This window comes from Acomys russatus, chromosome 3 (genome assembly GCF_903995435.1).
Source record: "Acomys russatus chromosome 3, mAcoRus1.1, whole genome shotgun sequence".
Taxonomy (NCBI): Eukaryota; Metazoa; Chordata; class Mammalia; order Rodentia; family Muridae; genus Acomys; species Acomys russatus.
This window is the reverse complement of record NC_067139.1, coordinates 40,191,803-40,206,052: the sequence shown is the minus strand read 5'-3', so window position 1 is coordinate 40,206,052 and position 14,250 is coordinate 40,191,803. Positions and strand designations below refer to the sequence as shown.

The window sequence follows — 14,250 nt, the reverse complement described above, 5'->3', positions numbered from 1 at the left end:
CACTAGCCCAAGGGGCAGGTCCCATCAAAATCTGCACCTACCAGGAAAGTGGGATAGAGGTGAGAACATCCTATTGAGACTCTAGGTGAGAAAAATATAGGGGATAGGGAAGTAAGTGGATCCAGAGGGTCCTAGAAACCTACAAGAGGAACATTATGATGGGTGGATCTGAGCCCAGGGGTTCTGCTTGATCAAAGGCACCAACCTTGAGAGTCTCTTAACACTAACGAGGTCTTGGCCTTGTAACCTCATTCCCCTCCTGCCTGGAATCTGTGTCAGCCCTGCAGAGCTGTGAATGAATCACGCTCCTGGATGGGACCGCGCAGCGCCGCTCAGACGCCAGGGGGCGCCAGAGGCCTCGGCTGTGAGCTCGGGCTTCTCCGCCCGCGGACGCCGCGCCCGAGCCGAGCCAGAGCGCTGCAGGCTCACAAAGCGGCCGGACGCGCGGCGGCGGCAGGTGCGCAGGGGAACGAGCCGGGCAGCAGCCTTCCCAGCCACCGCGGCACAGGAACCCCAACAACTCGGGAGCTGGGACTCGGACGAGCCCCCAAGGTACGTGTCCACAGAGCCCTGAGCCCCAACTTGGCGTATTTGACATAGTTGGGACCTTCCGGAGGCCATCCCCGGGGCCCGTAGGGTCAGGGCCTGGGGGCATCTCTGCGCGCCCCTGTTGCGCAGAGCCGCGGGCCGGGAGTAGGGAGTCCTTTGCCTTAGCTGGGAATGGGAGGCTCGGCTTGAGGGCATCCCCAAACCCCCATCTTCCAGAGCCTGGGATGATGCTCAGAGAGCCGTTATCCTCATCCTGCTCCACAGCTGTGGGCCCCGTCTGTGGGAGTGCGGCTGACACATTGAGCATCGGGTTTTGGGGAGAGGTACTGAAGCCCCTCGTCCGAGAGCAGGTGAGAGGGTCCTCTATAGTTTGACAGCAGCCCCGAATCCGTGACCAACCCTCTGCGTTTGTAGCTGTCTCGGTTCTTGAGGGCTCTCCAGGTGCAGCCTCCGTGTCCCAGGTATGCGAGGGACCACCCTATCCCTGCTGTGAACCTAGGTGCTGAGCTGGTGCGCGCCCAGAGGCTCCCAGACCCTCGGTGGGAGAGAGGGGCTCGAGGTCGCCCTGTTGTCGCCGGGCTCACACCGTGTGCCCTGCCCCCAGATGCCAGCGATCGCGGTGTTCGCGGCGGCCGCCGTGGCGTGGTGCTTCCTCCAAGTGGACAGCCGGCACCTGGACGCGCTTGCGGGCGGCGCGGCCCTCAACAACGCCAATTTCCTAGACAATGACCAGTGGCTGAGCACCGTCTCCCAGTATGACCGTGACAAGTACTGGAACCGCTTCCGAGATGTGAGTATGGCTGCCACCCGCCCTTGGGGTGGAAAATGGGGCGGGGGGGGGGGCTAAGAGGCAGGTGTAGGGGTAGGGGTGGTAGATTCAAACCTCCCTTGGAGGTCCATAGTGCATATGTTTAGCCTGAGAGGAACTTTAAAGAGAACTTGGAAGGCTGGATGCTCTTGGCGTGTTACCTGTAGTTCAGGTGTGTGCACTTGTAGGATTGATGCAGCTGTCTGCACAGAAACAGGGTGCAAACCTTAAGCAGCTTGGGGTGAGGAGCTCTCCAAGTGTCTGAGAGCTCCTGAAGGCCAACTGACTTTCCCAACCCGAAAAGGGAAGCTCCCAGGGGCCACAGCGATTTGAACATCTTTAGGGTGCATCAGAAAACAACAACAAACCAAAAAACCCAGTCATGAAGTTGAGCGAGCACAGCTCATTTATTAGGGAGCTAGATGTGACAGGCATGAGGAGGGGATCTTGGGGATCTCATGGCAATGAGCTTGATGAGATGGTTTGGAGTCGTCCAGACTTTAGTGGAAGGTCTTAAAAGGGAGCAGGAAGTCTAGGGAATCCATCCCCTTTAGTGGAAGGTCTTAAAAGGGAGCAGGAAGTCTAGGGAATCGGTCCCCTTTCCCTGATGAGAGTGCTGGGTGGGGAGGTGTGGGGGAGAAACTCCAGGCACTAGGGGGCATTTCTGTTTGTTTCCGCCCCAGTTCTGTCAGCTACTTACCTCTGTGCCCCCAGAAGATGGGTCAAGAAGCACCTGGCACAGTTGTTCTAACAGATGGCACCTCCTTTCCCCCAGCAGTACCTGTTCCCAGCCCCTTCAAAAACACATCTCCTCCCCATCGGGGTCAAGCCTTCCCAGTGGACATTAGAGCACCCTGTCCCCAAGATGCTTTCAATATTGTAAAAATGGCCTAAACTTATAACAAGTAAAGCTCTTTATGCTCCAATGCATTGTTTTGTTTTTGTGCAGCAGTTTAGGTGTTAGAACAACGTTAAAAACAAAAAAGCAGCATATGTATTTTTAAAGGGTTAGCCTGAGCTGTACCACCGAAGCCCTTGTCCTCAGGCCAGGGCATGGCTTACATGCAGAGATGGAGAGGTGGCTGCAGACGTCTCTTTCTGGGCTTCTTCCAGCTCCATTCTTAGTGTCGCCAGGCTTTCAGGGAGTGGGTCTCTGGGGAGTTGAACGATCATGTCCTACTGTGCTTTCTAAACAGCACCTGTCCAGGTCTCCATCCCAGAGTGGGAAGCAACTTTAGCCTCGAGTGGGGACTTGGTTATGGACCCTCCCTCCCCTCTGGATCAAATGGAGGGCAGCTTCCTCTGGGAAGAGGTTTTCAAACACACACTGAATAACTTTGGTTATTTGGGGCCCTTTGCAGCAGGTTTGCCTTCTGGATCCCAACATAAAGAGGTTCTGGCTGCACCTCACGGCTCCTACTAGGATCTCTATGGCCCCTTTAAACTCTCGAGGGCCAGTCTGTGATGTTGCCATTCCTGGCCAGGTGTGTAGTGGGGTGGCGCATGGGGGAGCCAAAGACAGAATTTTGTTTTGGTTTAAATTATTACATTTCAGGAAGCATTGTGGATCCAGGGACACGGTGAACCCCACAGTCTTAAGCAAGCTGGGCTTGGCTTTGAGCAATGGTTCTCAACCTATGGGTTGCAACTCCTTTGGGGGGGGGGTCACATGATCCTGCGTATTGGATATTTATATTACAATTCATGACAGCAACGGAATTATAGTTATGAAGTAGCAACACAAAAATTCTATGGTTGGGGCTCACTAAAACATATTAAAGGGTCTATATAAAGGAACTATATTAAAGGGTCGCAGCGTTAGGCAGGTCGAGGACCACTGCTTTAGAGGATAGTCCACTTTTGTTGGGTGCCTTGGAGCAGGGAATAGGGTTGGGTGGAAAAACGTGTGCCTGCTGGATCTCTGGGTTGTATGAAGGTCTGCATCCTCAATGCTTTATGAGTACTAAAGTCCTAATTCCCACTTAGCTTCGCATTTTAAGAAAAATGAACAGCTTATTTCTTATTCTTCTTTTTTGGTTTTCCGAGACAGGGTTTCTCGGTGTAGCCTTGGCTGTCTCGGACTCACTTTGTAGACCAGGCCCGCTTCAAACTCACAGAGATTCACCTGCCTCTTTCTCCCTGAATGCTGGGATTAAAGGCGTGCGCCACCACGACTAGCTTTTGGATGGTCCTACCTTATAAAACATGGACTGTTTCCTGCCAAATGTGACTGATGATGGAACTGGAGTTGCTTACTGCACTACAGCATCCAGCCTTTCCCTCTGTAGACTTGGACTCCTTTTTGAGGATAAGTGCTATGGCTCATGTTTTAAACAAGCATATTAGAGAATTCTTAGCATGGTTAGGAACAGTGCCTTAATGGTTGTTTTGGGGAAAGGTCCAAGGTTTAACCACAAAGGAGGGAAGCATCTAGAACAGATTCAGGTGCCAAACTAGTGCTTTTAGCAGCGTATAGTTTGTAAAAATGACAATTTGGTTCAGGAATCCATTAAAAACATCCAAAGATGTTGAAATATTTGCAAACATCATCAATCATCAACCATTTTCTCCGCTTCGTGAAGTCATGTGATCCCTGCAGTGGCTCAGACATAATTGAATGCCATTAACTCCTTTATAGCATTGTGAACTCAGATTAGGTGGCCTTTTAGGGCAAACCTAACTATCTTTAGTTGGGTTTGTTTAAGTGGAATATCCTGGGCCCTCAGGAGCCAGGGAGAAGGAGGCTGCTTTCTCCAGAAACAGGCCATTCTGGGGATAAGAGATAAAATCTAGCTGGCGTGGGAACAGCCTGGCCAGCCGGATCACTTCAGTGAGGTACGCCTTGCTCCAGGTTGACAAAAGCTTAGCGTCTTAGATATTATTTTGGTTTTTTCTTTTGTTTTATTTTCTTAGGTAGGGTTTCACTATGTAGACTTGGCTATCCTAGAACTCGCTTTGTAGACCAGGCTGGCCTCAAATTCACAGAGATCTGCCTGCCTCTGCCTCTCCGAGTGCTGGGATTAAAGGTGTGCTCCATCATGGCTGGCTGGACCTTTTTGTTTTGAAGCCTCTGCTCACTTTAAAAGACAATGGTAAAGATGCATGCCAGGTTTTTGAAACTACTCATCCCCCTGTAACTCATTATTTTCTTAGACTTGAGTGATAGACATTTAGACGTGACTTTTGATCTTGAGAAGCTAAAAGCCAAGTGTTTCCTTACTTCTTCTTGTCTTATTTTGATGTTTTGAGTCTCCTTTAGTCTAGCCTGGCCTTGAACTCATTATGTAGCCAAGATTGACTTTGAACTCCCGACCTTCTGATCTAGCTAGTGAAGACACTTCCCCAGTGCTGGGATTATAGGTGTGCACCACCACTCTCTTTTAGACCAACTTGGAAATGGACATGATAGTGGGATGCATTCCCTGCTTTCTTGACTGTTGAATGTGCTGTGTCATTGTTGAAGATCATCTGGGTGCCCTTGAGCTACCTACCACTTTGAAAAGTGTCTTATCATTCTGAGCACATGGTTAGTCACTCTCTTCAGTTAAACCATTAGAACTACCTCATGACTTGCTGGCAGGAGTTAGGAATACAGCAATGGCATAAAAACACTCATAGAGTGGTCCCTCCATGCACTGTGGTCCCTCCATGCGCTGTGGTCCCTCCATGCGCTGTGAATCCTCCATGTGTTGTGGATCTTCCATGCGCTGTGGTTCCTTCACGGCCTTGTGGTTCCTTAGCTTGTTTATTACTCTATAAAAACTAGAAATTGGGATTTTTGGCCAGAGGGAGACCTGGGCTTTTCCTGAAATACATAAAGAAGGAAGCTATAAACAGGGCAGCTGAACATGTGAGATCAGTGCTTGTGACAACATGCCCCAAACCTGAGCAAGTCCAAACCAGACCAAATCCCAGCATGGAGAGAGGAACTGGGCACACAGTCCCACTCCAAACCATGGAGCTGTTGGCAAGTGTCAGCTGTTGGGAGGAGAGAGCGCTCTCTCTAAGGTTGCTGTTGCTAGTTTGACCATTCTTCAGTAGAAGATGACCTAGCCAAGGATATTTGGGCAGCACAAACTACTAGTCTTGAAGGATTGAAAACAGAGAGAATGGGTTTTGTGGGTGGGGGAGGGGGCGAGTCCGAGGACAACAACAATGCCAACAGCAACAAAAGGAAGCAGTGCAGAGAGCAAGCGCTGTGTCAAGCTGTCCAGTGCTTTCCCATCTCTAGTTATGTAACTGACTCCCTTAGGGTTTGAGTTTGAGACATCAAAATGTCACAAATCTGATTTGGCTTTGACCAAGTTCCTTCTTTTCATTCCTATATTTCATTCATCCTTGTAAATATTTGGCTACTTCATAAGTATGAGGCTCTGACCTATAAAAGAGAGCGGGTTTAGTGTAATCTTCCTTACAGCCTCTGGTATGCTGCTAACTTAGCCTGGTGCACAATTCTTTATTAGTCTATGTTCTTTTAAAAAAAAGCAGCTTTTTTTTTTTTCTCATGAAGATAGTACCCACTGGCGATAAGAAAAAGATTTAACATTGCAGAAATAGATAATAGCAAACATTTATGGAGTATTCAGTGTGCCAGGCATTGTTCAAGGCACTTCCTGTGTTTACTCTAACAATTCAATGGAAAAGAGTACTACTATCCTCACTGGTTATCTAGTGAGCTGCACTTCTTACCCAGGAATCCAGAGCTACCAGGATGTGGAGGGGCCTGGGGCCTGCAACCGACAGCTGAGTGGCTCTTGGGTATGCACCCATCCATAGCTCCATCCGCATCATGATGCAAGTCTACCCTGCTTTGCGTCTAAGGGCAGTCAGCTAGGAAACTGAGCAGTGGGAAGCCAGGTAGACACAGCTTATTGTTGGGGTCGTGTCAAGCTTTATCTTCTAATAATGAGCTCCTGATTTGATTAAATAATATTGTTGCTTACACTAAACATGACATTTCCTTTCTTTTGCACACATGAAACCAGCCCTGACATTTAACTCCAGGATAATTACTGCTGGTAAGCCTGAGGAGTCAGAAGTGCTGCCTTCGCTGGCATTTATCGTCCTCCCGAGTGACCTGGGTTTGTAACTCTAATGAGAGCATGTGGACCACACTCTGTGGATGTGGTGGTCTCTGTGGCAGAAGTGGGTGGCAGTGTCTGATCATATAATGAGTTTCAAGGGCAAGTGGGACTTCCTGCTAGGACAGGGGTCTGACTCTGTCAGTGGAGGTGGTGTGGTTTAGTGGATTGGTCGTTAATTTGTTGTCACACGAGGCTGGTTTGTGATGGAGTGTAGCAGAGAGTCATTTTGATTAAACGGGTTCAAGGAGACATGAATGAGTTGCAGTCTTAACTCTCTTTAATGAACCCATGGTCTCAAATCCCCCGAACCACACGACCACTGACAGAAAGAATTACATCCCTGGGACAGCGGAGGCGCATCCTGTCTCCGCTGGCTTTCCTTTTGGTCTGTCCTTGGCAGAGAGAAGCAAGGTCTTACTTGGCAGATGTGGTAGACTTCGTGTCTTTGCCGGCCTTCTGAGGCCATATACCTTGGTACATGCTGGCAAAGCTATTCTCCAAGCCAAGAAGTGGTTCCAAATAGAGAAGTGGACCTTTAAGAGTCCCTGAGGGACAAACTCAACCAGTAGCTCAACTGTTATTTTGCTTGAGGAGACAGAGGAAAATTATTAATTAGGTATTTTATAAAAATTATATTTACTTACTCACTATGACATGTCAAACCGAACAGTCAATTTCTAAACCCATAGGCTTTCAGGAAGGCTGAATTTACATTTAAAAAAGCATGTGTGTATATATATGCGCCTGTGAAAGTTTATGTGCACTTCATGCATGCAGGTGCCTGGGAGGCCAGAAGTGGGCACCAGAGCCTTTGGAACTGGCACTGCAGGTGGTGGGGTACCAGTCCACTGAACCCTTTCTCTGCCTTTCTTATTGGGAGGTGTATTTGTGCTGTATGTTAGATGGGCAGTTACTTAGATAGTAACACATGGTCATATTTTCCCACATTAGATAATTATATTGAAGACGTTTCTGTAAGAGCTTAATTTGCCAAGGCTAGTTTTATGGGTAGAGAGGTGATGGGGTCTTGAGCAGATGGCCCAGCTAGCCTCCGTGCTACCATAGCTTTCTTAGTCCCTCTGTACATCAGATGTCCACCATTTAGTCTCAGTTCTGAATGAGAACAGCTCCATCCTCTGGGGGCAAAGGACCCACGGAGCCTAATCATGGTTCTCACTGGCATCTAGTCCACCCCAAGTGCCAGGGTTGGCTTTAGAACCAATTGGCAAGTATGTATAGGATTGGCCACACTGTTGTCCTTCTTTCCCAGTAAGCATCTGTTTAGCTTCTGCTCATGAAAGGCAATCAGAGGCTTATAATTCATGGGCAGCCAGAGCACACTGCCTAGGGCTTGGGGAACCCCCAGCAACAACAAATAGCTGATCTGGAGAAGGGTGTTTTGTTGGTGTAAAAATGTTCCTCGAATGCCAGTCATGTCGGGTCTTTGCTAGGTGCTTGGAGCAGGAGACAGACATAGTCTGTACTGTCCTGGGGCTTTGATCTACTGTGTGAGATGGGCTACCTTAACACAGCCACCCAGGTGCAGCTGGGAGAAGATCTGTGAGGCAGAGGCATGGGAGGAGGAGCCCTGAACAGCTCTGGCTGGGGAAAGCCTCTCTCCCTGGGGAAAGTGCAGAAGCTGAGTCAGAAGATGACCTGGGTAAGCTGGGGAGGAAAGAAAGCAGCTGTGTTCCCCACGGAGGATGGGCAGGTCTGAGGGTCCAGAAGTGGGGGAGCCCTTAAGGTGTTTTCATCAGGTACGTTTATCCTAGGGTTCTCTCAAGTAGTGAACTCTGTCCCTCATGGTTACACATTTTTGATTTATTAGACAATCAATCAATATAGTTTTGAGGGCCAAGGAGTCAGTTATGAAAATTGGGCTTCACAGGTGGCCCAAGCACTGGGGAGATTGCCTACTCTTTCTGTGCCATGTTGTCTACAACCTTTTCGCTGAGCCAATATTCCTCTATACCCTCACAGCCTGCCACTCCATACTTTTCTTGTGTCTTTGTCCTTTCTCTCTAGTGGAGTGAGATGGGATTTAGCGCTGTGTTTCCCTCTGCTGTTTAGGGATGAGATGTCCCTGAGTTTCCTGGATGCTTTGTGAAGTTGGTGTTTTAAAAAGGACTGAAATTCATGACACTCTCCTTGCGTTGCTTCCTGCTCTCTCTCCCGTTGTGGAGGCCAGACTTTGAGGTCACAGATGGAAGGCTTTGCTCTCGGAGGTCAGTTTAGGGTAGGGAGAGACAACAGTAACCATCACCACACTGCCCTGTTGTGCACGAGATGTACTTTGCAGCATTGGGTAGGGGTCTTTACTGTGTCCCCATGGCAGGCAGGAGAGTAATGGTTTCCTAAGGGAGAGGAAGAACGAAGCATCTACAGATGTACAAATTAACTTGATTGGGTCACTTTTCTTACAAGTTCTCTCTGAATGTGTCCCTGATGCTTGAAAATTAAACTGTTTGAACCTGGAGAGATTGTTCAGTGGTAAGATCACTTGCTAAGGACTTGGGTTCAGTTCCCAGCACCCACACCAGGAGAATTAAAACCTCCTCCAACTCCAGTTACAGGGGACCTGATGGCCCTTTCTGGCCTCTGTGGGCACCAGACATGCACATGGTATGCAGACATGGATATAGGTATTCAATGTACCTATATAAAAAAAAGTAAAATAAAATAAATTAAAAATAAACTATTCTTATAAAAAAGAATTCTTGAGTGCAATGTAAGAGAGGAAAAGGGCATATTATGCAACTATTTGTAATAACTTTAGGCTCTCCCAGTGTGATGTGTGGCTTATCAGCTACATCCCCCAGCAGGGATTTTGTTGGGGAAGTGGGCATCTATGCAGAGTAGAGCAAAGTTTGTATTTGGCATCAGAGGCAGAACCATCTAGAGCTTTCCTAGGCAATTCCAGCCCAGATAAAACACTTAGCAATGGGATATAGTGGGGGAAGGCCTCCACTTCCCGTTCCAGCTGTATACATTCTGTAACTCTACATATACAGAATGATTCCAAAGAGAGGCCAGACCAAGTTGGAGATGGCCAGCCACAGACAGGGCTAAAACAGCAGTAGCCAGAGGCTCATGCGGGCCAGCACACCCTGACTGTACAGCATTGCATAGTCACTGGTGGGGCTTGCCTCAAATGCAGAATTGAGCCTACTAGTCTAGACGCAGTGGCCAACGTATGGAAAAGGTAGCTAGGCACCTCCGTTCGATGCACAGTCTAGGCAATTTGGGCGTAGGTGGTTCATGGGCAGTGTTACAGAGAAATCATGAAGAATGGACATTCCTTCCAAATAGTCAACGCTAGGAAGCAATGTGAGAGTGGCATTTTCACCTTATACCAATGAGGTTACCACTGCCAGCAGGGGAAGGGAAGATCCCGCTTTTTAGTGCACTTGTCTGCATCAGTTTGAACAAGTCACCACTCATCCATGGGCTGGAATAAGATTTAACTCCTGGTTGTTGTAGGAGTGTTTGAACTTATAAGCAGAGTATAATTGATGGAGACCTTTTCCGCCACAGAGTACGGGGGTGGGGGGGGGATCATCAAAACAAATCTTCTTGTCTTCAGATGACTCTGATTTTGCATAGCTTATCACACAGTGGATATGACTTTTGCACTGATGAACGGAAGGAAATCGACTCTGACATTGGCTTGAGTTTATAGTGAGCAGGAATGGGGGCAGGAGAGTTGTTAAGGCCATAGAGTAGACCAGGAATGGCAGATATGACAAAGAATTGGCTTCTTTGGGGGCTGTACACTCAGATACTTACTGCCATAGTACATAGGAGTGTAGTACACAGAGATCACAGGGGACCCAAAGTAAGCACAGCCACACAGCTGCCAGCTGAGAGATAATTTTACGTGCATTGAAAGTTCATTCTGTGGACCTTGGGATCCCTGTCTACTTTTATACTTCCTCAAGTGAGTCTTTGAGGATTTACTCTGTTATGTCTATTTATCGCTCTACTATGTTGGTCATCACTCTGTTATATCTGATTTTCATTCACCCAACTTGAGTTTTGCTCTGAAAGGTGGTATCTTTTCCTTTTCATTGTGCTATGAATATCCCAAACATGGCTGGCTTGTTGTCCAGGGGCACTTGGGAGGTCATCAGGCTTGATTACCTAAGAACACTGTCATGAACATGTCCTTGGGTGGGCCTAGGTTCCCAGGAACACACCTAGTATGGGATCCAGTGATCACATAAGACAAGCTTTAAGAGAAGTGGTTGGACCATTTCCCAAAGTGGTTAGGCCAATTTCCTTCGCTACTACGGAATGAAAATTCAGTGGTAGCAACACATGCAATTAAAAACAGAAACCAGAAGCAAACCTATAATCAAACCCACAGATCCAAGTGAAAACTATGCTGAGCAGCTATTGTTTCCCAGACACTTGGCTAGCCCCATGGAACGTGTGTGTGTGTGTGTGTGTGTGTGTGTGTGTGTGTTTATGGTGGGGGAGAGGAGGAGGCAGAGAGTGAAAGATGGAGGGGGAGAGGGAAGGGGGAGGGAGAAGGAGAGAACTGAGTTCATTAGTGAAAGCAGTTAAGGGCATGGTAGTGTTTTGAGCGTTGTAGATAAAACGTAGGGTAAGGGGACTATAGAAAAAGTATGTTTACACACTAATGGGAGAATTCTTTTATTTTTTTTTTGTGTGTGTGTGTTCTTTTTTTCCCCCAACATTAGCTTCATAGTGTTCTTTTTCCAATGTTAGAGGGTACAGAAAAAAGAAGTAAATTGCTCACGTTTGTTGACTCCAATTCCTTCACGATTCTACTTTGTTAGGGATTTATTAAAGGCATGTACCTCCCTTACAACCTGACTACCCTAAATAGGAGGGAAAGGAGATTAGGGAGAACAAGAACGAAACCTTCTGGATATCAGTTCCGTGGGGCGATTCCCCAGGCGTAATTCTCAGGAGTCTTGCAGGTCATCTATCTGACAGAAGAAGCCAGAAGCCGCACCATCCGTGGACCAAACCTGGAAGTCTCCACTGAGCTTGCTGCTGCTGCCAAATCCTCCAACTCCTCCTGCAGTGGGCTGGAACTTCCGATTGTCCGTCTCCCTCTCCTCTCCTCTCCCCTCCCCTCCTCTCCTTCTCTCTGTCTCTGTCTCTCTGTCTCTGTCTCTCTCTGTCTGTCTCTGTCTCTGTCTCTCTGTCTCTGTCTCTGTCTGTCTCTCTCTCTCCCAGCTTCCTTCTCCTAATGGATAATCCTTTTCATCTTTCTCTGAGTCTATCTCAGATCTTTATCAGTTTGTAGAGATGAAGTCTCAGTGGGGTCAAGCATCCCAAGACTCTTTTCACCTTGGGCCTAGAGTAAGGCAAGGTGACATTCTCTTCACACACGTTTGTCCAATATGCAGGTGACGTTAACTCTTTGGGTGGGGTCTATGTGTGTCCAGTAGACCTTAGCATATTTTAAAAGAAGGAGGTCAAAGGGCACCTCACAGAAGTCCATTTTCTCCTTCCCTTTTGTGGGTCATGGGGACTGAACTCAGGTCACCAGCCTTGGCAGCAGGAACATTTACTTGCTAAGCCATCTCAAACCAGCTAGACTTTTTAGTGTTAAAGTTTTTCATAACTTACAAGCTACTTCTAGGGTTTAACACACACACACACACACACACACACACACACACACACACACACACACACACACACACACATTCTCTCTCATTCATTTAACATCACAGCATAGACATTTGAATGTGGTATTAGACTTCAAAAATGAGAGTTTGTTAGATCATCCCAGTGAAAATATATGTATTCTGTAATATACCTAACTAGGGTTCTGATGAGAGTCAAGTAATTGTTTATGTTCTTCCTTATTTTGGAGTATATGAATCTCTCTGATTCACTTTCGTATGTTTCAGGAAGTACAAATACCTGGTGTGCCCCCACACGCATCTGTGTCAAACAGAACCACTGACTCTTGCTGTGTCAGGGCTGGTATGGAAACTTGGCGTGCCCACCAGGATGCACAGGGCCAGTGGTCCTACTCAGGGACAGTGCATGTTCTTCAGAAGCCTGCTGGGGCGGCTGATTCCGTGTCCTCTGGATTCTGCCAGGGAGACAGTCTTTGAGGAATGTAGTGTGTGTATGTGTATGTGTGTGTGTGTGTGTGTGTGTGTGTGTGTGTAATCCCCTTGCTCTTTCCCACATCTGCTTTGGGAATGTCTGTGGAGCCAGTTCTCTGAGGATGCTACTGAACTCATTGTGGCAGTATTAATGAACCCCAGTCTCACTTATAATTGGGAGCAGATGCTCCAAGCCGGGTTTTAAGTGCAATTGCAGCTGACAGATCCCCTGCTGCTGGCACATCATATAGATGCTTTAATGCCCTTGTGGTGGAGGAGGGTGAGAAGAAATCGTTAAAAGGCAAGTCCACCTTCACCACGGCGGCAAAGGAGCTTCTCCTATAGAATACAGACACGGCCTGGGTCCCAGCTAGGTCTTCGTCTGTGGCTGAGACATCTGCCTGCATTTCATTGCCCAGTTTTTCCTCCCACTTGCTGCTCTCATCAGGTCTGTTGGGCATGTTCACTGAAGAACAGGCATGGGCAAGGGATCCCTCAGTGCTATTTTAGCAACATCCGTGAGCTGAAAGCACAAGGCCCCCTCTCTGGTCCAGTCAGCTTGTTGAAAGCACTTTGCAGGCCGTTAATGTCCATCTAGAGAACACTGTGTTCCTGAAGACATCTGGCCACATTTTGAGTTGCCATAGTGGGTGGGGCAGGACTAACAGTGCTTGGTGAGAAGGGTACTCTGTAGGAAGCCTTCTATCCTCAGAGAGAAATTAACAGTCAGGTCAAGGTTGTTGAAATGACAGCCTAGAGCTAGGTCATCCCTCTTATGACATTAAAAATCATTAACTCATTTGAGAATTTCATGTGTGTATCCCATACCCTTTGACCATCTCTGTACCCTAGTCACATAGTCCAACTCCTCCCAGCTCTTCCTGCCTATCCTCTTCCCAGCTCCATGTCCTGTCCTTTCCTTTCCTTTCTTTCTTTCTTTTCTTTTTTTTTTAAATAAATCACCGATTTCAATTAGTCCTGCCATTGTGCATATGAACGTAGGGCTTGTCCTGGCGCATGGGGAACCTAGTGGGGTCCACACACCTGGAGAGCACTGATTCCTATCAATCATCAACAGTGGCATCTCAGAGAGCGATTTTAGATGCAAGGTACAGTGCCAGGTGGGGGAAGCTGAGGACAGGGACGTTTGCCCATTCATACTCTCCTTTGTTCACTTCCGAGATCAATGTGTAGACGGTTTCCGAGGTCCTGGGAGACAGCTGAGGAAAAGACAGCACAGTCCCTGCCCTCGGGGGGCTTATGCTCCAGGACACAGACTCTCTCGCAATGTTTGACTTTTTTGGAAATTAAAGTCAGGATTACCTGAATAAATATGCTTTGTTTCATATCCTTGGGGGGAATGTAATAGGTTGTTGCGGACAATCCACTCTAGTAAAAGGCCGTATGGCTTTTATTATTTTTGTCGCGATAAAGAGCTACTGGGAGTTGCACAAGACGCTTTGTGCTTTCCTGTGAGTTACAGGAAGCATCTTCACTGTGAACCAGAGGCCCATTTAATGTTCTTACCTCAAAGAGTGGGAGAATGTAGAATAAAACATCTCTGTCCCCTCCCCCCGCCAAAGAGCCGCCAGTTTCCAGATGGAAAGGCTAGCACTCTCCCGTGATCTCTGTTTCACCATCTAGCGTGTTTATATGCCTTACTTCCCTTAAGAGGGTCCCTACTCACAGCTTGTTTCTGTCCCTTACGCTGAGC

At 47.8% G+C, this 14,250-nt stretch overlaps 1 protein-coding gene across 2 annotated transcripts in view; it reads left to right on the top strand.

Moving 5' to 3' along the window:
* The first annotated feature begins 401 nt into the window (after positions 1 to 401).
* Spock1 (SPARC (osteonectin), cwcv and kazal like domains proteoglycan 1) overlaps positions 402 to 14,250 on the top strand; it is a 454,464-nt gene continuing 440,615 nt past the window's right edge. The window contains exons 1-2 of one of the 2 annotated variants that reach the window (XM_051172511.1): positions 402 to 552; positions 1,154 to 1,339. In XM_051172511.1, the coding sequence (XP_051028468.1) occupies positions 1,154 to 1,339 (186 nt within the window). In that variant the 5' untranslated portion in view covers positions 402 to 552. The remainder of the gene's footprint in view (positions 553 to 1,153; positions 1,340 to 14,250) is intronic. The other variant, XM_051172504.1, reaches the window with a different exon arrangement.